This window comes from Cibotium barometz, chromosome 10 (assembly GCF_041138505.1).
Source record: "Cibotium barometz isolate CiBa-2024 chromosome 10, ASM4113850v1, whole genome shotgun sequence".
Classification (NCBI taxonomy): Eukaryota; Viridiplantae; Streptophyta; class Polypodiopsida; order Cyatheales; family Cibotiaceae; genus Cibotium; species Cibotium barometz.
This window is the reverse complement of record NC_141055.1, coordinates 3,654,534-3,680,138: the sequence shown is the minus strand read 5'-3', so window position 1 is coordinate 3,680,138 and position 25,605 is coordinate 3,654,534. Positions and strand designations below refer to the sequence as shown.

At 47.2% G+C, this 25,605-nt stretch overlaps 1 protein-coding gene across 4 annotated transcripts in view; it reads right to left on the bottom strand.

Annotated features, from left to right (window-relative positions):
- Positions 1–349: 349 nt before the first annotated feature.
- LOC147634445 (uncharacterized) overlaps positions 350–25,605 on the bottom strand; it is a 124,031-nt gene continuing 98,775 nt past the window's right edge. For all 4 annotated transcript variants that reach the window (XM_086803507.1, XM_086803509.1, XM_086803508.1 and 1 more), the window contains 4 exons: positions 3,947–4,001; positions 1,333–1,434; positions 1,119–1,230; positions 350–917 (listed from right to left, as the gene is read on the bottom strand). In XM_086803507.1, the coding sequence (XP_086659633.1) occupies positions 767–917; positions 1,119–1,230; positions 1,333–1,434; positions 3,947–4,001 (420 nt within the window). In that variant the 3' untranslated portion in view covers positions 350–766. The remainder of the gene's footprint in view (positions 918–1,118; positions 1,231–1,332; positions 1,435–3,946; positions 4,002–25,605) is intronic.

Here is a 25,605-nt window from a genome sequence, read left to right as displayed (position 1 = left end):
CATTGTTTACATATGGGTTGAAAAGTGTTAGTGACTATGGGCATGGAAGTATTCAAAACTGTGCAATCTGCTACTTTGTGCGGTCCATACAATAGAAACACTGAAGTGTTCGTTCAATTGTTTCTTGAGCAATTTCAACCCTTTGAACTCTGTTTGTGTGGGACGGGACATGGGAGATGGAGGTTTTGAGTTTGAATGAGAGGAGCTTTCTCCCTACACCTTATATCTTATTTTATTTTCTTTGTCGACATAGGCCGTTTGCTCTAGTGCACAACCATGGGTTGTATTCGGTTTTTGCAAACACTCTCTCTCTCTCACACACAAAAATTGAAGCTTGCAAGTCAACCACTGTGAAAAATCCCCATCGCTTACCACTTGTCCTCGAATTCATCATATCAATAATGATTTGATTTTGAGATGTCAATTGGACTAAGGTTTAAGATTCTGCTGATGTTTTCCAGTTGATCAATACAAAAGCCCCCTCAGATAGTGAGGGGGGTTTCTTTGTATAAAATGATGTCAAATTTGTGAATCATAGCTCCTTTCTCAAGTAAGGCTAAAAGTGCAAGTCATAATGCTAAAGATCCTTTCTTAAGTAAGGCTACAAGTGTAAGTCATAACACGAAAGAAAAGCTTTTAGCTCCTTTTAAAAACGGGGTACTCCGAAAATCTGGGTAGCATCACCTCATAGAGTGAATCATAGTTCCTTTCTTAAGTAAGGCTAAATGTATATGTCATAACGCTAAAGAAAAGCTTTCAGCTCCTTTTAAACATGGAGACAGTACGAAAATCTGGGTAGCTTCACCTCATAGAGAACCCCTTCCAACACATCATTGAGTATTTTCGTTCGGGTTCCTTTAATCTCACACATCTCAAGTTCATGGTTCTTGGCTTCTCTCAACAATGCTGCATCTATGCTGCCACCAAGACAAGCATTACAAACAACCACAATTAGTTAAGACACCTTCAACCATTAAGACTCGTCCATGAATCCAAGGGACCGTAAAATACTAAAAGACATGCGCACTCACCCACCCACCGACTTACATGCACACACGAAGGGTGTTTTTTTTTTTTTGGGGGGGGGGGGGGGGGGGGGGGATAATTTTAACTAGTACCTTTTTGCACGTGATACGTAAGACAGGATGAACTTGCTGTTAGGATGATGCTTGTAAGTCAGTAAGGACTGGACTGTCTGAAACAACAACCTTATGCTGTCCTGTTGGTAGCCTGATCAGCAATAAAGCATATGTAAACTACAAAGCATACTTGACTTACTACATCATTTTCAGGTAACATTTCTATGTACAGCTATGAATTGCAAATGCATACAAATGTCGGCCCCAAGGATGATATCGAATCCTTCAGGATGTTTTTGTAGAATGTGACACAGCTGTTCTTTGTTACCCCACTCAAGCTTTTCACATCTCATACCTGCAAAAAATAAGGTAAATCTTCAAGAAAAGGGATCTAATGCAGTAACAAACTTTATTTAAATAGAAACTAAAAAAGGCTAATTACATGTGCACCAACAGAAACGGCAATACTTTGAAAGCCTCCATTAGTAGCTCTCTCTCTCTCTCTCTCTCAGCAGCTGGAATTTTCATTTTTCATGTTGGCTTGACATTCAGTTTACTCGTGGATCACATGCAACATCTCGAAGGTGTCATAGACACTTGGAGTCTTTCGTAGACATTGAAAACCTCTCAACAAGACCATTATGATACACCATACGATGGCCAAGATCTACGGGGCAGTTTTAGAGGCTGAGATTAGTCTTTTGGCAGAGAGACCCCTGGGACAGAAAGCCACAGGCCAAGCATGCTTTAGGAGAAACACTCCAAAGCCACCATTGAGGTGAGGAAGGGAGGGCACGGAAGCAAAATGTATATTGCTGTTTTTTGGGCCTTTGACTCGGAAACCGGTTTCCACGAGCCTTGCACCAAGTGTTGGTTATTCGACACTTTAGCACACCCCGCAGCAACGTCGGTGCCCCTTTTTGGAGACCAGGTCTCAGAGTGGATGATTGGAGTAGTACAGAGAGACCGCAGGTGATGATGCTTGCACGTTTCCTCCGTAGTAAGCCATCAGTAGCGCATGAGATCATCTTAGCTGAGTTTGGAGCATCCCATCTCATCCTAGATGCACTTTTTCAGACCATCAGTTACATATAGCATGTACATACACTGGCTGCAGATCGTCTCCTGCACTTGGCTCTTGAATCCTCCATGCAGCATACCCGAGGAGCAGGTCTTGGCATTCACGGGTGGTTAGCTGGTTTGATAGACATAGCCTTCAGATTCGACTGCCTCCCCCCCTTCAAATACAGCCTTGATTCACGATTTCTTGATCTCTTCTGACAGGAGATCAACCACCTTATCTGCCTCGATCTGTTAGGGCTGCACACGAGCTGCACATTGGTGCCTCCACTAGATCTCACTACAAAACTCCCGTTCTACGGAAAGCAATTTTAGGGAGTTTCAGAGGATGGATTTATTGTGAGCCCTGGCTATCTTCAGAGGCACATGGCATATGCCATGTGGATTTCTATTGGCCAGCTGCAGGTATCATCCCACTGTCTATGGATTGAGTCCAGAAGATCAGATTGCACCCCTCAGGAGGCACGGATATGCAGGGTATGCACAACAGGGGAGGTTAACCACGCCTAAGCCACAGCTTGTACTCAAGCCAGTAACAGAGTCACCCATGAATTCACCTCAAGAGGTTAACCCATGACTTTCACCACCCAAATTCTGTGATTGCCGCTGTTTTCTGATGGTCCCTCATCATGGCTGACCCAGACTTGAAGGTGAGAGATCCCACTGGGCAGTAGGTTTACCAATGCAATCACTTGGCCGAGCTCCTCTACAGTCCCCTTTTTCAATTGAAGAGTTTTCCACAGCACTTGAGGATCTCCCCAAAGTGAAGTGCCTTGGTAGTGACTTCCTTTCAGCTGTATTGGGAGCTCTTGGCCTTCAAAAGATCATGCAAATCATCAACACGCCAGAGAACCTCTCATAAGCGCTCATTCATTGTTCCCATAGGAGGGTGGTGATTGCCATGAGATTCAACACTAGCAGCTCATCACCCTTATTGGCACCCCATGGCCAAAGCCATCAGTCTATAACTCCAACCATTCCTCCCACATATCATTCATGGTATGCACAATAACACTTTATCCAAGGTAGGAGCATCTTGCCTTCTGGGAGACCACTACAACAGCCACGACCTCAAGACAGGATTTTGCACTGCTCTTACTGCAGTTCAAGAATGCCTATGAAAAAGCGTCTTGGGCTGTGTAATACATACAGGTCTCATAGAGGCCTGGCCCATGAATATCTGCCTTTACTCAGCAACCCAGAGTCGGGTCCTCATCCTGGGGGTGCGAGGAGAGTGGTTCTCCATCTGATGCTCTGTTCACTATAAACAACTTCCTTGTCACAGAGGGCACGGAGCTCCAGGTGTTGGGAATGCCCACTCCTTGATTCTGAATTCACCAACGACAATGAAGATCACAAGCCCGCATCTTGGCAGATCTGACATGCTTGCTACCACAAAACCACAAGAATCTGCCATTCTTCCCGTCAAGTCTCTCCTGTCCATGTGGATGAACCGCTAGGAACAAGTTCAATGACTAGGAACAAGTCTCTCCTGTCCATGTGCAGCTTCTCTGTGCATCTTGAGCCTTGGGATCACTTGGCACTATGTGCCCCCTTTGTGGCTTTTCACCCTATGTAACTTCACTCTCATAGTGACCAGCCATGGAAGGAATTTCCCCTCCTTTTTGGTTTTGTCACCTCATTAGCCTCATAGTAGAGATTATCTCTGTTTTCTCATATGCACCTTTTCTTTATCGGGTTCTTAAAAACAAATGCCATCCAAAATAAACAATTTCCACAATAATAAGAATGCCCAGCACAACCACACAAGAATCCTTAGTACTTACTTCCATGACGAGAACTGTCACAAGATTCCTGCAGCTCAATGTTTCTGTGCAAGACCTGCAAAAGTAGCCATGCAAATCAAGGAAGAAATATTTACTTGGGTAGTGTAGGAAAGCCCAATAAAAGCATGGAAGCACATAAAACCACGAGGCTGTTCAAAAGTCAACTGGCTCAGCTTTTTTTTATCGACTCTTATGCTCAGCAGACATAAAGCTTTGCTGCAGTTTCAACCAGCACACATAAAGGTTCCCAGCAGCAACCCCTCAACCAGCAGTGCATGTAAGCTTCCCAGCAGCATCAACACACAAGGTCTCCAGGCAGCAAGCCAGCTCTCTCTCTCTCTCTCTCTCTAAGCCCAACGGAGCATGCAGTGACAGATTCAACCATGTGTCCAAGAGATACAGATAGAGAGAGAAGGGGGAGGGGAGAGAGAGGGGTATAAGGGTTTTACACAGTACACCGCACTAAGCAGGGCACACCCCGCCCCCTTTTCTGGAATTTATTTCAAGAGAAATCCAAGGGCTTTTCCAAGTCAAGACCAATACAACAAATGAATACAATATCAAACAAATACATTGATGATGAGGTTGGTGCTGAAGTCGACATCGAGGCACAAGATCTCTAATGCCTGCGCTCGCCACTAGGAAGATCCACAAGAGTCTTACATTGGGCTAATACCAATATCCAATGTCTGAATCAAATATGATGCTCTCGAATTCCCACAAGTGTCTCTACTCCCAATCTGGACAAGAATTTCAAAAAGGTACACACCGAGGTAGAGATGCTGGAAGAACAAGAGAAGATGGTGCAAGGCTGTCCACGGTTTTTCCCCCAAGTGGTGGTGGTGGCGTTTCTCCAGATGGTGGCAGCCCTCCAAAGGCGGCGTGGGCAGCTGCTGAGAGGCGGAGCAGGCGGCAACTGAATGGCGGCACTGTCGGAGGCTGCAGGCGGCACACACAGGGCGGCACAGGCTGCTGTTGGGCAGCGCAACTGGCAGCGTTCAGCTGACAGCGGTGGTGCTGCTCACAGGGCGGCACAGAGGCAGAGCAGCAGCGGAGAGATGGCTCTGGGGCGGTGGCGGCTGCTCAGCCGGCGGAGAGGGGTGCTGTAGAGGCAGCGCTCGGCGGAAATGGGCTCTGCAGAGGCGGAGCAGGGTGGCCCAAGGAGGTAGAGAGGAAGATGATGATGATGAAGCTCCTTGCTCACACGATGAATTTCCAAGGTGGCTCTCCACGAGCTCTTGTTCCAAATCTTCAAGAGGGTTCAAGCTTCTAATATACTTGAGGGGGGGGGGGGGGGGGGTCCTTGCCATGGCTTTGCCTTTTTGCTTTTCTCTTTTGAATATTTTAATAATAGTAAAAAATAGCCAAAATTCTTGATTTGTGCTTTTGTAGCTTTAGGGCCTTGCTTTTTGGCCCTGGAGATGCTTTTTGGAAAAGAGGCTTTCAGCTTTTTGATCCAGTTTGATGTCCTCTTTCCAATGGTGCTCTCAGCTCTCGGTAAACACAATTTGACTTTTTGCTTTTTCCTGCTTTTTGACCAAGACTAGTGCTTTTTCCTATGCGAGCTTTAGGAACCCTGTTCCCATGTGTCCATCAACCTGTCCGTGTGTTCGGGCATGAGTTCTATCATGTGAAAAGAGCTTGGAGGAAACATCCATCACCTACCTACAATGGTCGTGTGCATTACCTGAGCTCCACCCCCCTGTTTGCTGATTCTCTTGTGCGCCCCCACCCCCCCCCTTTTTTATCCTTTTCCCTTCTTCTTCTAGTTCTCCTCTTCCTCTCGCAGGTTGATTCTCAGTTCTTCAGGGCGTTCCTCTATTTGGCAAGTCTCGGCTTTTTCTCGTCTTCACCCTCCGGAGGACTCCATGGCAGCCGCTCCGTCATCCTAGACCGAGGCCACCGTTGCTTGCATATCCTTTTCCGAAGCGGACCTTTAGATTCTCGCCATGACAATTGCAACATTAGAGGCCTCCACCTTGGTTTGCAAGATTGTTGGTAGCAGCCTTGCGCGCGGACAACTCAAGGATCTTTTACAGGCAAGCCTCATCGGTGCGCCTCCAAAGATCATAGACATTCATCTTCTAGGGCATGGATACTACTAGGTGGAGTTTGACTCGCCAACGGCGTTAGACCAAGTCATGCAACTGAGCCCCCTTGCATTGCGTACGGCTCAAGCCTCTTTGCGCGGTGGCAGCACGGCTTCGATCTTGCGTCTAACCCTCTGGCTAGTGTGTCGGGCTTCCGAGTGACAGTTTGCTTCCTAGGCCTTGGGAAGGAATACCTTACTCTCCTTCCGGTGATCGGTGGTGCGATCGGGAGAGTGATGGAATTCCCCCCCCAACAGCTACCTCATCCCTTGCACGGGCAGCCGGGATTCCATCTCTCTGCATCTGTGTTGCCTCACCGGATTCAGTGGCACACGTTATATCTATCCCATGCCTCCGGGGAGACCTCGCCCTTCAGTAAGTGGAGTACTCAGGCCTTCCAGGCCAATGCTTCATTTGCATGCAGATGGGTCATCTAGCTAGATCTTGCTCTCGACGTCAGTCCAAAAGACCGCCACTAGCCGTCCCCCAACCCCCCACATCCCATTCAGATCCTCACCAGGGGGTAGAGAGAGAGAGAGGCAAGCTCTCAGGCAGTGGAGCATTAGGATCCGGCCATGGACGACACAGCTGCCGGAGAGTGGCGGACGATTGGCCTACACCCGCGCCATTAGTCGACCACTAGGGCTAAGTGCCATTTACGTACGCGCCAGGCTTGCAGAGCACAGGAGGATTCAGTTCTATCAAAGAACCGTTATGAGCAATTGTCACAGCATCCATCAGTTGGCAACGGCCACCTTCTAGTCACTGAGCGGGCCCCTCCGATTTGGCGTCCAATTCCCCGTCGAGAGCTGTATACCGGCCTTCAGAGAGCAAAGGGCGGTGAAACAAACACTCGCACATAAAACACTTCAACGCCATTGAGGACCTAGAAAAGGAAAACAAACAGGGGGAGCTAGAGTGCTCCTGCAAATAGTACACGGACACCGATTGGCCCCAAATCGCAGTGGCGCCCCTTGCGGTATTTTTTAATCTCCAAAAAGCTAGCCTAAGGAACTATTCACTTGCGCCTGTAGCTTCTGTGCCTTAATAGCCCAGCCCGCCAGCCTTCCTAAATCGAAAGAGAGAGAGACTGTGTGCTGCCCGACCAGTACAGAAGCCTGTGGCAAAGAGGGAAAAGCTTGTGTGTCCTCAGCGTGCTGCCCAGCCAGTCGCCAGCTTTCCCATGAACCAAATCTCCTGCGTGTAGCTGCAGTCCAGCCGCCCACCCTTTCCAAGAGAAAAACACGTGTGTATGCTGCAGTCGACTCTTAGCAAGAGAGAGAGAAAGCCTACGCGTTGTTCATCCCCATGCTTCCTTGCAGCCCACTTCTTCCAAAAAGCACATGCTTCCTCAAGAGATAGGCGCCTCTTTTGCCTGCCAGTCCCTCTTTTTCCCAAAAAGCACACGTGGCCCCAAAATAGCATATGGGCCACGTTTTCTTTCATAAAAGGCATTAAAAATGATTTTAAAGGTTTTTAAAACCTTTTAAGTTAAAATCTCTGCCCCCCTTCACACTTGGGGTTTTCCACACATGGTCTTCCATTTTCACTCCAACCTGATGCCATTCACACTGTCCACCATGTCCCCGTGCACACCTGCATCTTGTCCAGAGAAAAACACAGGGTCATGACATACCCCCCTCTTGAAAAATGGCAAGCGTCCTCGATTGCACTCAATGGCACAGTAAAACATCTTCTGAGCAAAGACACCCCATATGGCAAAAACAATGGCCTTCCAATGCATCTGGGTGATGAAAACAATCATCCTGCACAATAAGCCACACTGTCCTCTTGCTTGTTCCTTCTGAACCTACAGCAAAAGTCTAAAACCAAATGGAAACACGTTAACTGTGTTAGCCAAAAACAAAACCATGCATCATTCTACATATGACACACATATGCATGACACACATATGCATTCGCAAACAATATGCTCCTCAAAATGCTCTACCTACTCCAAAGTAACAGTCTAAGGGCTGCTCGCAAGCCTTACGCCCATGGGCATCCCGCAGGACCCACGACTGATGGTACAACATGAGCATATGAAAGCACTCAATGCATCCAAACACTACATCCACTACGTACTTTCCCACATATGTCTCATGGCCATCCCGCAGGAGTTACACCCAGTGGTGCATCCATGAACATAATAAAGCACTTGATGTATCATACGAACATACATGCAGCACATGACACAATGCAGAGTATTTCCCAATGTATTCTCAATGATACCAGGATCCAATGGCACCAGAATACAAAAATACCTCTACCTCAAAAAGTGTATGCATACATGCACAAATAGAGTTCGATCCATATTTCCATGAACCAAACCAACTCTAGGATTGCTCGCAAGACTTATGTCCTCCATAGAGTTATCCATAGTTGCAGTTATAGTTCAAGGTGTGGCTGACTATGAACCATACCCAACCGTCATCGCATGTGTCTAGAACACAATATCATAGAAGTCCCATAAGCAGATGTACTGTCAGCCTCAGTACCTTCGGGTGAATACAAAGATGTCACCAAGCGACTCCTAGATGACAACTGAGCCTGTCTGTAACAAGGGAGCGGAGGTGCTACCCCCCTCTTGAGCATCAGGCAATGCTCCAGACCTATGCTCTGCTGAACCTGAATGAGCCGTAACAAGAGTCGACTCCAACTCATAGGCATCAAGATAAAGCTGCAAATCCTGAGGTGAATCTGCTAAGTCACTCTCCTCCATCCACTTCGCATCCATCAGTGAACCTCCTCCATCCACTTCGTATCCATCAGTGAACAGCTCTTGAACCTCACAGGATAGCGACGGGAAACCTTACCCTGTACCTTTCTTTCCTTATGTGCCAGTATATGCTCAGGAATAAGAACCTCGTCAAGTTCCTCCACTTTCATCTGAGCCTCATCTGATACATCCTCAGGCACCCAAAACCTGCTTGCACTCCACCCAAGTGGTAAGCACAAGTCCTCGATGAAGCATAGTAGATCACCACTGCTAAACATAGAAAGAAACTGTCTTCCGAACCCATGAAGCCTCTATGAAGATACCACCGGGGACAAACTGTCGAAAGCTATAGCCTTCAACGCATCTCCTGCACCATAACACTTCAACTGCTTCTTGTTCCTGGCCGACTACTTCTTGTCCTTGGTGTCTTTTCTCCTGAACTTCATCTTCAGCTCTTGCTCTTCACCTCATATAGGCAAAGACACAAAATCCTGTACTGTGTCCTGCACTTCCTTTTCACTTTCCTCATGTTGAAGCTTTTGATGTGACTCTCATGAGACAACCACGAGCTCGCCCCCTTAGGAAAGTTGGCGATTGTCCCGACCAAAGCAACCACGGACTCGCCTCCTTGAGAAAGTCGACGATGTGTCCCGGCAACGGAACCTTGTAAACCGGCCTTCAGAAAGCAAAGGGCGGTGAAACAAACACTCGCACATAAAACACTTCGACGCCATTGAGGACCTAGAAAAGGAAAACAAACAGGGGGAGCTAGAGTGCTCCTGCAAATAGTACACGGACACCGATTGGCCCCAAATCGCAGTGGCGCCCCTTGCGGTATTTCTTTAATTGATTATAAGAGCTTTGATTACAATATAAGGCTGGGAACTCAGCCGTCGCAGTAAAACCCTTGAAGCCTGCAAAGAACCTGCATCTGGCTTCTTGTCCACTCGGCATCCACAAACAAGTCCAGCCATTGTTCGCATCGAAAGACTCTTCTCACATTGAATCTGCATACAGAAGCTTTCTCCTATGATCAAGGCTGCCACAACCATCCATAGCCTCTCACACTATGAACAGCATCACACCCTGACACATCCAGTGCTCCTACATCACAACACAGACTCCCAAACTGTCTCTCAAAAGAGAACTCGTATCACAGCACAGCATACCATACAGTCGACACACCTGTACAAACCCTCTCTACCTTCCAAGGGTACTATCCATCTTTGTCATCATGGATTCCCTGTTCCCTGTCCAATCAGTAGCAAGGCTGTACCAAACATGTGTCCACTCCTGTACCTTCTGCCTGCATGTGACCTATCTCCTGGAGAAACCCAAAAACATGTTTCCTCGAGAAACCTACGACCTGTTTCCACATGAAACCCTTAGGCCTGTTTCCCTTTGAAACTTCTGTCCTGTTTCCATACATCTAGTTACCTGTTCCCTCATGAAACATCTGGCAACATAGAGATGCCCATAACTGTAGGTCCCACTGTTCCTTTCTAGCAGGAAGAAAACAATCTGCTCCATGAGCACGCAGCCATGCGAGCTTGCATCACTCCCATGCCAAGAAACATAACCAAATGACCTTGTACTTGCAGCCAAAAACCCAAGCACATAGCTGAATTTGCAACCAAACAAAAACAGCCCATAAACAGTCCTGTTTCCACCCTCTGAACTGCCAAACCCTTCCTCTCACAAAGGGCTAGAGAGAACCACTCTGGAACAGTCTTGAGCCAGTGAAAAGAGAGACTCCGAAAGACATCACCTGCAGTCCCACTTGCTCACAAAGAAAGAGAGACTTACAGTCTTTATGTCGCTTTCCACAAGGAAGAAAAGACTCGAGGAAAAGCCCTGAGTTGTCTTGTCCTCTTGTCTTGCAGCCGGAAGAGGGAGAATACTTGTGAGAGAACCTGCTGTCCAGCCTTGTGTTCCCTTCTCACAACTCACACTTCCCAACTGACAACCATCTTCTTGCCAAAAGCAAAGGAGAGAGAAAAGAAAGAACCTGCTGGCGCCTGAATATTCAGCCACACAGCAGCCAACTTGTCCTCCAAGAGCTAGAGAGAGAGAGAGAAAGGAGGCCTGTGTCTCTGTTCTGTAGCACAGCACAGCAGGCAGCCCTTTAATCTCCAAAAAGCTAGCCTAAGGAACTATTCACTTGCGCCTGTAGCTTCTGTGCCTTAATAGCCCAGCCGCCAGCCTTCCTAAATCGAAAGAGAGAGAGACTGTGTGCTGCCCGACCAGTACAGAAGCATGTGGCAAAGAGGGAAAAGCTTGTGTGTCCTCAGCGTGCTGCCCAACCAGTTGCCAGCTTTCCCATGAACCAAATCTCCTGCGTGTAGCTGCAGTCCAGCCGCCCACCCTTTCCAAGAGAAAAACACGTGTGTATGCTGCAGTCGACTCTTAGCAAGAGAGAGAGAAAGCCTACGCGCTGTTCATCCCCATGCTTCCTTGCAGCCCACTTCTTCCAAAAAGCACATGCTTCCTCAAGAGATAGGCGCCTCTTTTGCCTGCCAGTCCCTCTTTTTCCCAAAAAGCACACGTGGCCCCAAAATAGCATATGGGCCACGTTTTCTTTCATAAAAGGCATTAAAAATGATTTTAAAGGTTTTTAAAACCTTTTAAGTTAAAATCTCTTTGCCCCCCTTCACACTTGGGGTTTTCCACACATGGGCTTCCATTTTCACTTCAATCTGATGCCATTCACACTGTCCACCATGTCCCCGTGCACACCTGCATCTTGTCCAGAGAAAAACATAGGGTCATGACAAGAGCCCTTCCCTGACCCTCAATGCCTAATGAGGCCGGTAGACCCCACCGAGCCCCCGGTGAGCCTCTCCCAGCAATCTTCCTCTCTGATGGCCCTCGCCCTGCAGCACCCCTCTCCGCCTCTACCTCCGCCCCTCTCCTCCTCCTCCATCCTCGTCACCGTTGTTGCCCACAAGAGTTTCTTCAGCCCCCTCTTACAGTGTGATCGATGGAGTCCGAAGTACGCATACTCACACTCGGAAAGAGTGGCGTCACATGGAGGACAGGATCTGCGCCCACTTGGTGTGCCTTCGCCCCAAGACGGATTGTGATTATTCCCCGTCTAAACCCTTGCTCGTGACTCTTCGAGTGGAGGGCAGTTTCGCTAGTTCTGCATCACATAGAGATTGATATGCGGATAGTCTCCTGGAACATACACGGTTTAGGGGGGCCTCAATGCTTTCATAGATGAGGCGTCCTTAGAGGAGAACTACAGAGTGCCATAGTGGGAGGTCCTATTGACATTCTTTTCCTTTAGGAGCATCACCTCTTAGAGGGGCATACCTGTCGATGCGAGAAGATTTTACCAAGCAAGAGTCAACATTTCTAGTCTCCGTCCTTCGACCCTTCGAGGAGTTTGCATCTTTGTCAATGAGCAGCTTTTGCCAACCGTGACTGGCTCAAGAGTCATTTTCCCGGGGCGAGCACAGTGGGTCACCGTTTTGATTGGAGAGGATAGAGTTGGCTTCCTCAATGTTTATGCCCCGAACGCCACTGCAAGTAGAGCCCTCTTTTGGAGCACAGTTTGGCATGCCCTTCCCTAGGCTGACTTTTGGTGCATGGGTGGTGACTTCAACATGATAGAGGCAGCAAAGGACAAACTTGGAGGAGGTACGGCCACAATCTCGGAGCAAAGTACTCTGCCTGGGAGAAGCTGATACTAATACTTAGGGGACATGACCCTTGGCATCTTCCAGAGTTCAGGCGTAGCCCTCGGAGCCTTAGCTTCTTGAGATCGGATAGGAGGAGCACCCACCCCAACCTCTTTGGACTTGATAGGTTTTACGTTTATGAGTGGGCTTGTAGCCCGCTGGGGCTTAATTGGTATCTTGGCATGCACTTCCTTTCCAGATCACGCCCCGATTATTTTGTCCCTAGAGGACCCCTGGAGGCACGACAGGCATGTGAGCTCTAGGATTCCGAACAACCTCATTCAGGACTCCGAGATCTGCAGCAGGATAGAGTAGATTTGGGCGGGACTTGACTTTACCTTAGGCTCCGCAGCGTGCACACTGGATGTTGGCCTAGGGGAGATCAACGGTTTCTTGCAGGAGGTAGCCCAAAGCAGATTGGAGGGATTTTGGGAGCAAAAGCGGAGTCTGAGGAGGGGCCTGGCCTCTTTACAGCAGCTTTAGGAACGTTCCCTAGATAGCCCTGTTGGAAATAAGTGCACACTAGGTGTACTATTTCTCTAGTCTACATTTGTCTAGTCTCAGTTTTTGTCTTGAGTCTTGAGTGTGTGCCATGTGGCACCTCTACATTTATCCCATAAGCACTCTTGCTCAATGTCTTGTACTTGGCCCTATTTATTCAGGGGTCACATCAATGGAAATATCTCTCAGTTTTGCTTCATCCCTCTTGCACTCTTCTCCATGTTCTAGCTTAGTGTGATACCATGTTAGATTTCTAACATGGTATCAGAGCCATGCTCTAGCAGCTGCCCCCTCTAGATCTGGCCGCACCTCTACCTCTGCCCCGCCATTCTCTGCGCCATCTTCTCCTGCATCTGCCCCGCCATTTTCTGCTGGATCTGCCCGCTTCTCCCCTCAGCCTACCTCTCCAGCTGCTGCCCGTGCTGCCCCTATCCTCAGTCTGCTGCAGCCATAGCTGCGTTTTTTTTCTGCCCGCCATACCAACCTGCCCCGTTTGCCTCTGCTCGGCTTGTTGATTCTGTTCCAGCTTGCAACTCCAGATCTGCGCCAACAACTGCCCGTCTTCTCCTTCTTGCTGCTGCGGGGGTTCATCATGGTGCTGCCGCCTCTCTACTTGAGCTTACCGGCATGTTCATGGAGCCACGACGTCCAGCAAGCTCACCTAAAGCTGCCGTTTCATCTGCCGCTACGAAGCCCCCATCATCTTCTCCTCCGGCCTCCACTCCAACTTCTATGTCTCCATCTTCTACTCCAGCAACCTCTACAGCAGCAGCTCAAGGCACACTCCAACTAAGAAGTATTTTCAGTCTACTTTCTATCTCTTGAAAATTAAAAATCTCAGTTCTGAATTTTTTTTTATTATCTCCTCTCGAAAATATCAAACTACAAAGATCTCTCTTCTTAGGGATTAGACAATGCCCTTGCCTCACATCCTCAGCAAGTGGTAAGACCTTCCCTTCTCCCTCATTTACTTCTCTATCTTGTACGGGATTAGACACTGCCAAATATGGTAAGACCTTCCCATCTCTCTCATATTTGTCTATGTTTTCATGCTATCTACCACCATTGATCACCAATGATGTAGATCATGGGGTAATGTCATGTCTACATGGACTTGTCTTTGTCCCTATCCAAGAGGCACCCCTGCATTACCCACTCTAGCAGGAGGATTGCCCTTGAGGAGGGATTATCTATCAAGGTCCATCTCTCTGTCTATCTACAATCAGTCAGTCTCTCTGTCTATGTGTCTATCTTGTGTGATCTTACAGTCATATGTCTCTGACACTCTGTCTATCAGTCTATATGCCTCTCTTTTGTGGATTAGCTACCCACATTCTCTTGGCATTTTCAATCAATGTCCCCATTTATCTTCTATTTGTCAGACTCTCTCATGTCTATCTGACAGTCTCTCTCTCTGTGGGACCACTCTACTGTGGCTGATTGCCTCTCTCTCTGTCTGTCTATGATCCACTCTTGTCCCTACCCTTGTGGACCCATATGAGGATATCACTTGAGGAGGGGTGTCTCAGGATCTTTGTCTGTCATGTCTTCTGTCTTGTCTCTCAGTCTATCGGTCTTTATGTCTGTCTTCTAGTCTTGTCTTTCTGTCTTCCTCCTAGTGTCCACTTAAGGAGGGTGTTGGAAACAAGTGCACACTAGGTGTACTATTTCTCTAGTCTACATTTGTCTAGTCTCAGTTTTTGTCTTGAGTCTTGAGTGTGTGCCATGTGGCACCTCTACATTTATCCCATAAGCACTCTTGCTCAATGTCTTGTACTTGGCCCTATTTATTCAGGGGTCACATCAATGGAAATATCTCTCAGTTTTGCTTCATTCCTCTTGCACTCTTCTCCATGTTCTAGCTTAGTGTGACACCATGCTAGATTTCTAACAAGCCCATGGATTGAGAGTCAGCTAGCTATCATCCGCACAGAGATAAGATACATTGAGGAGAGGAGGGTGGAGTACAAATACCATGCTAAAGCTTCATTTTGGACCCAAGCTGGGGACAGAGTCACAGGAGATTTCTTTGAGATAGCTAGCCCCCACAGGAGGAGAGATGGTATTCGCAAACTATGGGGCCAAGATGAAGCTGGGGACAGAGTCACAGGAGATTTCTTCGAGATAGCCAGCCCCCACAGGAGGAGAGATGGTATTCGCAAACTATGGGGCCAAGATGGAGCTATTGTTTCTAACCCCCCCATGTGAGAGCCATTGCCATTGATTTCTTCCGCTCTCTTCTCACAGGTGCCCCATTATCCCCACACGTGATATGGAGCATTCTGGAGAACATTTTCACCTTCTGTGAGGCGACAGCTTCGGCCAGGTTGTGGCAGCAGGACCTCATATTGCTACTCATAGACTTTGAGAAAGCTTATGATAGGGTGGATTGGACTTTCTCGAGGGCACAATGAGCCGGATGGGATCTCCCATGGAGTGGATTCGTGAAGTCTTAGGACTTTACTCAGCCTCACCAAGTTCTCATACACAGGAGGAGTTGCTTGACTCAGAGTTTGCGGACGACAAAACAGCTTTCCTTTTTGGAGATGTGGGGAATCTCCAAAGATTCACGGAGGCGATCGAGATTTTATACCGCTCATCAGAAGCACAGATTAACTAGCACAAGTCGTGTGGTTTTTGGGTAGGCTCAACACCCGCCCTGACTTGGCGCCCAGTTGAGGCTCTCCGGTGGTTGCCGAGAGGCACTCCAGTTCCTTATCTTGGTTGCCCGGTGGACATTGATATCGCTCTTGAGCAGCAGCTCGCCCCGCTTCTTCTGAGTATTCACAAGAGGCTTTTATACTTGAGTTCTGTGAGACTCTCCCTAGAAGAGTGGTGGTGGCAAACCAGGCACTTCTTCCCACCATGTGGTACATCACTTCATGTTGGGCCTTCTCTCGGGCATGTATGGGCTAGGTACAGCGATTGATCCAAACTTCTTATGGGCCGGCAATGACAGGAGGCCAGCTAGGGCCAAGGTTGCATGGAGAATGATCATTCAGCCACGTCGTAGTGGGGGGCTAGGCCTCATTTACCCTGCTATTCACAGCCATGCCCTACTGGGCAAGCTGATTGTTAGAGGACTCCTTCCTGGTAGTGAGCTCTGGAAGGATTTCCTATTGACCCGTATTTCAGCCCACACCCCAGTCTTGGGGACCCTTGGCCGCAAAGTACCAGATGGATTTTCACACATATGTGGGCCCGCAGTTTTAGTCCAGCTTTCGAGGACAGATTTGTAGCTAGCCTACTTCGAGCTTGGGATCGATAGATAGATCCAGTAGTCTCAAGGGATCGGCTTCGGTAGCCTTTGGTCTAGAACCATTTGATCCATTTACCCACTGGCTACATGTTGGGGGCCCAACCGCATGTATCATGGGACGCCTTGAGCACAGGACTTGCCAGGTCTCTTAGAGATTGGATCGCACATAGGCAGTTACCCTCGGAGGTACAAGAGAGAGGCCTGACAAGGGTCCAGGGCAGAGACAGGCTCAACATCAACATCGACTCAGCTATCCCTCAGGAGTGGCTCACTCCTATCCCAGACCCAACCCCTCGAGTGTGACTAGGCATTTTAACCAAACACGATATTCTCGTGGTGGTCCACGGAGCAGGTGAGGGCAGTGGTTTGCTCACTTTTTCTATTGGATCCCATGGTAGACTAGAGAGATCCGAGCTTCCCATGGCACGGGAGTGGCACATAGGCCCAGTGTCACCAGGAGGTGAAACTTTTTGCAGTTGTTTTCTTTATTTACATTTCTTTATAAACATATATTTTTCTTTTCTTTCTCTTTGGTTGCTGTTGTTTTCCCCCGGGATCTCTTGGAAGGGCTTGGGCCATTGCAATGTCAGAATGGGTCAGCCAGTGGGACTTTGGACCAGTGGTTGGCTAAGCCTGAGAACTGCACTGAAAGATGAATGACAGTGTCCAGGACATGGGCACTGAAAGATGAATGACAGTGTCCAGGACATGGCCACTGAATGAGGGTATAGGCCGGTTTACACTAGTAAGTGGCCGCCACCGAAATGTGAATGTATCTTGAATTCTAAGCAAATTCTGAAGTGACCATAGTGGTCAAAAATGGTCAAGAGACCAGAAGGAATGCAGATGACATCATCCCTAAAATCTAGGGAATTGCTATTTTTGGCAGTGTCGGAATTGAAAAGTGTTCGCGTCAGTTTGTGCGGAATGTCAAGGGGACCAAAAGCTGACAAAGGACTGTTGTGAGAATGTGAATCAGTCAGGAGATTTTTAGCCTGGAAGATTGCATGTGGAAAAGGCTTAAAAATGTGCCAAGTGTCAAATTTTGGTGCATTTTCCTCATGGAGAAGAGGGAAGCGTGGGAATTTGGGAAGAGGAGGCTCATTTGCAGCCATCGTGTGGTTCTGTTTGCAGGAAAATCAGCATTTGTGGTGCACTCCCTTGCCCTACAACTCATGAATTGAGGGTTCAGCTTGCTCCCCACAGCCTCTCTCTCTCTTTCTCTCTCTTGCAGACTATGGAAATGCTCTCATCAGATAAAATCAGGTACAGTTGTGTGAATTTCATGCTTATATGCAAAGGTTAGTTGCCTCCTTGAACAGGAACAGGTGTAGTTGGTTCCTACACCAAAGCAGGGACGGAAGAGGGTAATAACCTCTTCAATACAATGCTGTTTCAGCACTGTTTAGGTGCTGTTTTTGGGCTGTTATGTTGCCCGGTTGATGCCAAAATGCAGTAGGACTTTGCTAAAGTCCTCCAGGACAGTACAAGGGTTATTTTGGGCTGAAAACAGAGCTGAAAACAGGTCTGTGCAGAAAATTACAGCAAGCTGAATTGTGATGTTTTGGACTCCATTGGGTAGCCTGATGCCTATGGAAGTGAGCCTGTCAGTTGGGACTCATTCTGAGATGTTATGGAACAGTTTTAGTGCAGTTATGCTGGCAAATTTCTCCCAGAATTTGTAAAACTCAGCTGATGCAAGTAGAGTGCTTTGTTGCACTTGTGCTTTGTAATTTCCAACCTTTTAACAATAAAGAAATACCGCAAGGGGGCGCCGGACTTCGGGGCCAATGTGTTGTTGAGCGAGGGAGCGAGGATTCTGTGATTGTGTGTCTGAGTAAGTCCAGGTTATTTGTGAATGAATTACCGCTTTATGTGTCCATAGACCGGTTTCATGGTTCCATTGCCGGGATAGGGTCCTCTTTTCTGCAAGAGCCCGGACACGGATTGGATTGGGTGAACAGGAGACACACACAGTGAGGTACAACTGATTACAGGTGAGAAAGAGTGCGGTCTCTTTCTTTGGATACAAGTTCCCTTAAACTTTCAGTTGACAGTATGACAGACAAAGGGAAAGGCAAGATCCCTGCCGAAGAGAGTTCCTCTTCTACTCGCAGACAGCGTATAGAGGTGACAGGCGCCCAGGTGTCAGCCTCTGCTCGGACGGAGCCAGTAGTACAACCAGCCTTGTTAGAGGAAGAACAGGAACAGGAGGATTTGTTTCAGGCACAGCTTCTTAGCATGCTTGGAACTTTTCAACAGCTAGTTAAGAATCCCAGAATGAAGAAATTTTTGCAGTCAAGGACAGGGGATTCCCAGGCTCAATCATCTCAGCATGCAGTTGAGAGGGCACAGGAACAAATGCCAAGGATGCCACAGCATGTAGAGCAGACACCAGCAGTGGCAGCTGATCCAGTGCAGCATGTTACACAGGCACAGGTACATGCATTTAATGGCCAGGAAAGTAATGTGCAAAGGGTCATGCCGACCATTCCTCCATTCGTTGCTTTCCAACCTGGCTATTTTGGTGGTGGGTCTGTTTTCCAGGCCATGGCTAGGCCGCCTACAGTTTTGCCAGGACTGATGTCAAGAGGGTCACCAGGAATGATGTCTATGGAAGCTGTGAACCCTCTTTATGCCGATATAGGTGTGCAGCCCGGATTTCAAAATTATTTTAGTCCAGTTTTGGGGCCCGCAGCACCTGTCAGTGTGGCTGAATTTTCTCAACCTAGTGGACAAAGAGCAGTAAGGACTGATGCAGAAAAGGTGCAAAAGGATTACAAAGAAGGAGGTCAAGCAGTAAAGTTTGAGACTTTCAGTGGGATGCAGGACAAATTGAAAGCGCTGACTTTTATTCAGCAGTTTGATGCAACATACACTGGGGGTAACTTTACAGAGTCTTCTATGGTGCGGAAGGCTGCTACTTTCTTGAAAGGTAATGCATTGCAGTGGTGGACCTCACTGTTGATGCAAGGACAGGCACCTGCTACATGGGTCCAATTCAAGCAGCAGTTCTCTTTTGCATGGCTGACAAACACCTTCGAAGTGGATGTGATGACAGCATGGCACAAACTGGATGCAGCTAATTGTGCAAATCTGGAAGAGTACAATAAGAAGTTTTGGGATGCACTCTTGCCAGTAACTTCTTACAGGACAGTGCCATTGTCAGAGCAAATAGAGAAGTATTGCTGTGGTTTGCCCAAAGAAATCAAGGATTATTGCATTAAGACCAATGTTTCTAATATGACTCAGCTCATTGAGAATGCAAACATGGCTAATGCATTGCTACAAGGAGGTTCACGTGGCTTTAAGAGCACAGTGAAGAAGGACCCTCAAGACAAAGGACAGAAGAGGCCACTGTATGGCAAGTCATTTGAAGAGAGAAAGGCATTGATGCAAGCTGGGAAATGTTTCATCTGTGAACAGAAAGGGCATATGGCTGCAAAATGTCCACAACAGCCAGCACAAGATGCGGAGGATAAACAAGGGCCACCCAAGAAGAAGACAATGCCGAGTGCAGGATTGATACCTGACATGGTTGGTGACCAGCCATGTGATGATGCGACAGAATTGTGCAGAGCATGGGGTAAAATCAGAGATGCTACAGTGCTGATTTTCTTTGACCCTGGTGCTCGAGCCAACTTTATTTCACCAGCATTGGCAGCCAAGTTAGGAATTCATGCTGAAGAGATGGAACCAGTTGGACAGGCTGATTTGGCATGCCCTGGGCATTCAGTTCCTGTCACTCCCATACTTGGCAAACTTCACATGCATATACAGAGTTATGTCGACACAGAGGAGTTTCTTATCATGCCCTTGGAAGGATGTGATGTCCTATTGGGAATTCCATGGTGTCATAGGAAACATGCAGTGTTGGATGCTTTCAACAGGAAAATCACAATTGTACATAGGGACAAGACTCATGTTCTGGATGTGAAGCTGAAAGGAGAGTCTGTCCCAGTTATTTCTTCTTTTTGAACCTGAATTCTGAATGACCTGTACATTTGTATTATATGTTTGGCAATGTACAGTTTTGACGTTTGTTGTCAATGACTTAATCAATGAATGAACTTTCAGTGCTTTGAAGTTGTATCTGTTACGCTTCAAATGAATGATTTACATGTTGTGACACTAATAGTACAAGATATATGCTATCGCCCTGTGTTGCATCCGGAAACATGTATTTGAAAGGCTTGAACATGCGATGGCACAAATGGTAGTGGGGAAGTCCTATCATCGCCCCGTGTCATCCGTTGGCAGGAGATACATGCGATGACACTAATCACCTGCGGAGTCTTGTGATCGTCCTGTGTCATCCGTTTGCATGTGGACTTGCAATCGAGGTCGCTTGCTTCTTTCAAGAGGGGGATATGTCACCAGGAGGTGAAACTTTTTGCAGTTGTTTTCTTTATTTACATTTCTTTATAAACATATATTTTTCTTTTCTTTCTCTTTGGTTGCTGTTGTTTTCCCCCGAGATCTCTTGGAAGGGCTTGGGCCATTGCAATGTCAGAATGGGTCAGCTAGTGGGACTTTGGACCAGTGGTTGGCTAAGCCTGAGAACTGCACTGAAAGATGAATGACAGTGTCCAGGACATGGGCACTGAAAGATGAATGACAGTGTCCAGGACATGGCCACTGAATGAGGGTATAGGCCGGTTTACACTAGTAAGTGGCCGCCACCGAAATGTGAATGTATCTTGAATTCTAAGCAAATTCTGAAGTGACCATAGTGGTCAAAGATGGTCAAGAGACCAGAAGGAATGCAGATGACATCATCCCTAAAATCTAGGGAATTGCTATTTTTGGCAGTGTCGGAATTGGAAAGTGTTCGCGTCAGTTTGTGCGGAATGTCAAGGGGACCAAAAGCTGACAAAGGACTGTTGTGAGAATGTGAATCAGTCAGGAGATTTTTAGCCTGGAAGATTGCATGTGGAAAAGGCTTAAAAATGTGCCAAGTGTCAAATTTTGGTGCATTTTCCTCATGGAGAAGAGGGAAGCGTGGGAATTTGGGAAGAGGAGGCTCATTTGCAGCCATCGTGTGGTTCTGTTGCAGGAAAATCAGCATTTGTGGTGCACTCCCTTGCCCTACAACTCATGAATTGAGGGTTCAGCTTGCTCCCCACAGCCTCTCTCTCTCTTTCTCTCTCTTGCAGACTATGGAAATGCTCTCATCAGATAAAATCAGGTACAGTTGTGTGAATTTCATGCTTATATGCAAAGGTTAGTTGCCTCCTTGAACAGGAACAGGTGTAGTTGGTTCCTACACCAAAGCAGGGACGGAAGAGGGTAATAACCTCTTCAATACAATGCTGTTTCAGCACTGTTTAGGTGCTGTTTTTGGGCTGTTATGTTGCCCGGTTGATGCCAAAATGCAGTAGGACTTTGCTAAAGTCCTCCAGGACAGTACAAGGGTTATTTTGGGCTGAAAACAGAGCTGAAAACAGGTCTGTGCAAAAAATTACAGCAAGCTGAATTGTGATGTTTTGGACTCCATTGGGTAGCCTGATGCCTATGGAAGTGAGCCTGTCAGTTGGGACTCATTCTGAGATGTTATGGAACAGTTTTAGTGCAGTTATGCTGGCAAATTTCTCCCAGAATTTGTAAAACTCAGCTGATGCAAGTAGAGTGCTTTGTTGCACTTGTGCTTTGTAATTTCCAACCTTTTAACAATAAAGAAATACCGCAAGGGGGCGCCGGACTTCGGGGCCAATGTGTTGTTGAGCGAGGGAGCGAGGATTCTGTGATTGTGTGTCTGAGTAAGTCCAGGTTATTTGTGAATGAATTACCGCTTTATGTGTCCATAGACCGGTTTCATGGTTCCATTGCCGGGATAGGGTCCTCTTTTCTGCAAGAGCCCGGACACGGATTGGATTGGGTGAACAGGAGACACACACAGTGAGGTACAACTGATTACAGGTGAGAAAGAGTGCGGTCTCTTTCTTTGGATACAAGTTCCCTTAAACTTTCAGTTGACAGTATGACAGACAAAGGGAAAGGCAAGATCCCTGCCGAAGAGAGTTCCTCTTCTACTCGCAGACAGCGTATAGAGGTGACAATTGGAATGAAGGGATGTAATGCATGAAAAATATGAGTAATCACCATGTAAACATGATGCCTAAGTGTGTTTAGTCTCTCACCAAGAGAATGGAAATAGCCTTCCACAAGCCAAGAGAGAAGCCATGAGCTCCAAGAAACATAAGTTTCCATTTCTAAAAATGATCATCAAAAGTTACAACCATGGTCCAAGTCCCCTCTTTTATACATGGACTTGTCCCATTATTAACCCTATTGAATAAAGTTCCTACTTTATTACAAAACAGGCGCCCAGGTGTCAGCCTCTGCTCGGACGGAGCCAGTAGTACAACCAGCCTTGTTAGAGGAAGAACAGGAACAGGAGGATTTGTTTCAGGCACAGCTTCTTAGCATGCTTGGAACTTTTCAACAGCTAGTTAAGAATCCCAGAATGAAGAAATTTTTGCAATCAAGGACAGGGGATTCCCAGGCTGAATCATCTCAGCATGCAGTTGAGAGGGCACAGGAACAAATGCCAAGGATGCCACAGCATGTAGAGCAGACACCAGCAGTGGCAGCTGATCCAGTGCAGCATGTTACACAGGCACAGGTACATGCATTTAATGGCCAGGAAAGTAATGTGCAAAGGGTCATGCCGACCATTCCTCCATTCGTTGCTTTCCAACCTGGCTATTTTGGTGGTGGGTCTGTTTTCCAGGCCATGGCTAGGCCGCCTACAGTTTTGCCAGGACTGATGTCAAGAGGGTCACCAGGAATGATGTCTATGGAAGCTGTGAACCCTCTTTATGCCAATATAGGTGTGCAGCCCGGATTTCAGACTTATTTTAGTCCAGTTTTGGGGCCCGCAGCACCTGTCAGTGTGGCTGAATTTTCTCAACCTAGTGGACAAAGAGCAGTAAGGACTGATGCAGAAAAGGTGCAAAAGGATTACAAAGAAGGAGGTCAAGCAGTAAAGTTTGAGACTTTCAGTGGGATGCAGGACAAATTGAAAGCGCTGACTTTTATTCAGCAGTTTGATGCAACATACACTGGGGGTAACTTTACAGAGTCTTCTATGGTGCGGAAGGCTGCTACTTTCTTGAAAGGTAATGCATGGCAGTGGTGGACCTCACTGTTGATGCAAGGACAGGCACCTGCTACATGGGTCCAATTCAAGCAGCAGTACTCTTTTGCATGGCTGACAAACACCTTCGAAGTGGATGTGATGACAGCATGGCACAAACTGGATGCAGCTAATTGTGCAAATCTGGAAGAGTACAATAAGAAGTTTTGGGATGCACTCTTGCCAGTAACTTCTTACAGGACAGTGCCATTGTCAGAGCAAATAGAGAAGTATTGCTGTGGTTTGCCCAAAGAAATCAGGGATTATTGCATTAAGACCAATGTTTCTAATATGACTCAGCTCATTGAGAATGCAAACATGGCTAATGCATTGCTACAAGGAGGTTCACGTGGCTTTAAGAGCACAGTGAAGAAGGACCCTCAAGACAAAGGACAGAAGAGGCCACTGTATGGCAAGTCATTTGAAGAGAGAAAGGCATTGATGCAAGCTGGGAAATGTTTCATCTGTGAACAGAAAGGGCATATGGCTGCAAAATGTCCACAACAGCCAGCAAAAGATGCGGAGGATAAACAAGGGCCACCCAAGAAGAAGACAATGCCGAGTACAGGATTGATACCTGACATGGTTGGTGACCAGCCATGTGATGATGCGACAGAATTGTGCAGAGCATGGGGTAAAATCAGAGATGCTACAGTGCTGATTTTCTTTGACCCTGGTGCTCGAGCCAACTTTATTTCACCAGCATTGGCAGCCAAGTTAGGAATTCGTGCTGAAGAGATGGGACCAGTTGGACAGGCTGATTTGGCATGCCCTGGGCATTCAGTTCCTGTCACTCCCATACTTGGCAAACTTCACATGCATATACAGAGTTATGTCGACACAGAGGAGTTTCTTATCATGCCCTTGGAAGGATGTGATGTCCTATTGGGAATTCCATGGTGTCATAGGAAACATGCAGTGTTGGATGCTTTCAACAGGAAAATCACAATTGTACATAGGGACAAGACTCATGTTCTGGATGTGAAGCTGAAAGGAGAGTCTGTCCCAGTTATTTCTGCTTTTTGAACCTGAATTCTGAATGACCTGTACATTTGTATTATATGTTTGGCAATGTACAGTTTTGACGTTTGTTGTCAATGACTTAATCAATGAATGAACTTTCAGTGCTTTGAAGTTGTATCTGTTACGCTTCAAATGAATGATTTACATGTTGTGACACTAATAGTACAAGATATATGCTATCGCCCTGTGTTGCATCCGGAAACATGTATTTGAAAGGCTTGAACCTGCGATGGCACAAATGGTAGTGGGGAAGTCCTATCATCGCCCCGTGTCATCCGTTGGCAGGAGATACATGCGATGACACTAATCACCTCCGGAGTCTTGTTATCGTCCTGTGTCATCCGTTTGCATGTGGACTTGCAATCGAGGTCGCTTGCTTCTTTCAAGAGGGGGGTATGTCACCAGGAGGTGAAACTTTTTGCAATTGTTTTCTTTATTTACATTTCTTTATAAACATATATTTTTCTTTTCTTTCTCTTTGGTTGCTGTTGTTTTCCCCCGGGATCTCTTGGAAGGGCTTGGGCCATTGCAATGTCAGAATGGGTCAGCCAGTGGGACTTTGGACCAGTGGTTGGCTAAGCCTGAGAACTGCACTGAAAGATGAATGACAGTGTCCAGGATGTCACCAATTGGCCGACCATTTGGTCCATCTCCAGTTTTTGCGTCTCGTTCACTTGAGGCCAGGCCAGTGTCTCGTGTGAAGAGGCCAGTATTTTGCTGACATGGACGGGAGCCAGACTGGTGCCACCCGTGTGTTAGCAGGATGGTGTCGTATGGACGGGAGCCAGATCAGTGCCACCCGTGTATGACCTGGACTGTGTTCGATCCATGGGACTGTCACGCCATGGAAGAGCCAGTATTCGTGCCGTGTTTTACCTATGGGACTGTCACACCATAGGGAGACTCGTGCCTGGAACTGTCTTACCTATGGGACTGTCACTCCATAGGAAGACCAGGTTTTTATGTTTTTATGTCGTGCCAGTTTTGTGCCGATAGATATTTTGTACTTGTTCCATGAACGGGAGATATGTCCATGTTACTATTTGCACATGCACACATATTTTGCATGTTTGAAACTGTTTTCGCATGACATGTATTTGTGTGTTTGCCTGCTTGACGTGTTACTTACTGAGCGGGGACGCCTGCCAGTGAGTCGTGAAGTCTGCTCTGTATTCTGTCGAGTTTTAGTGCATGTGAACAGGTGGTAAGTATGTTACACATGTTGTTTTAATGTTTTTTTATTCTA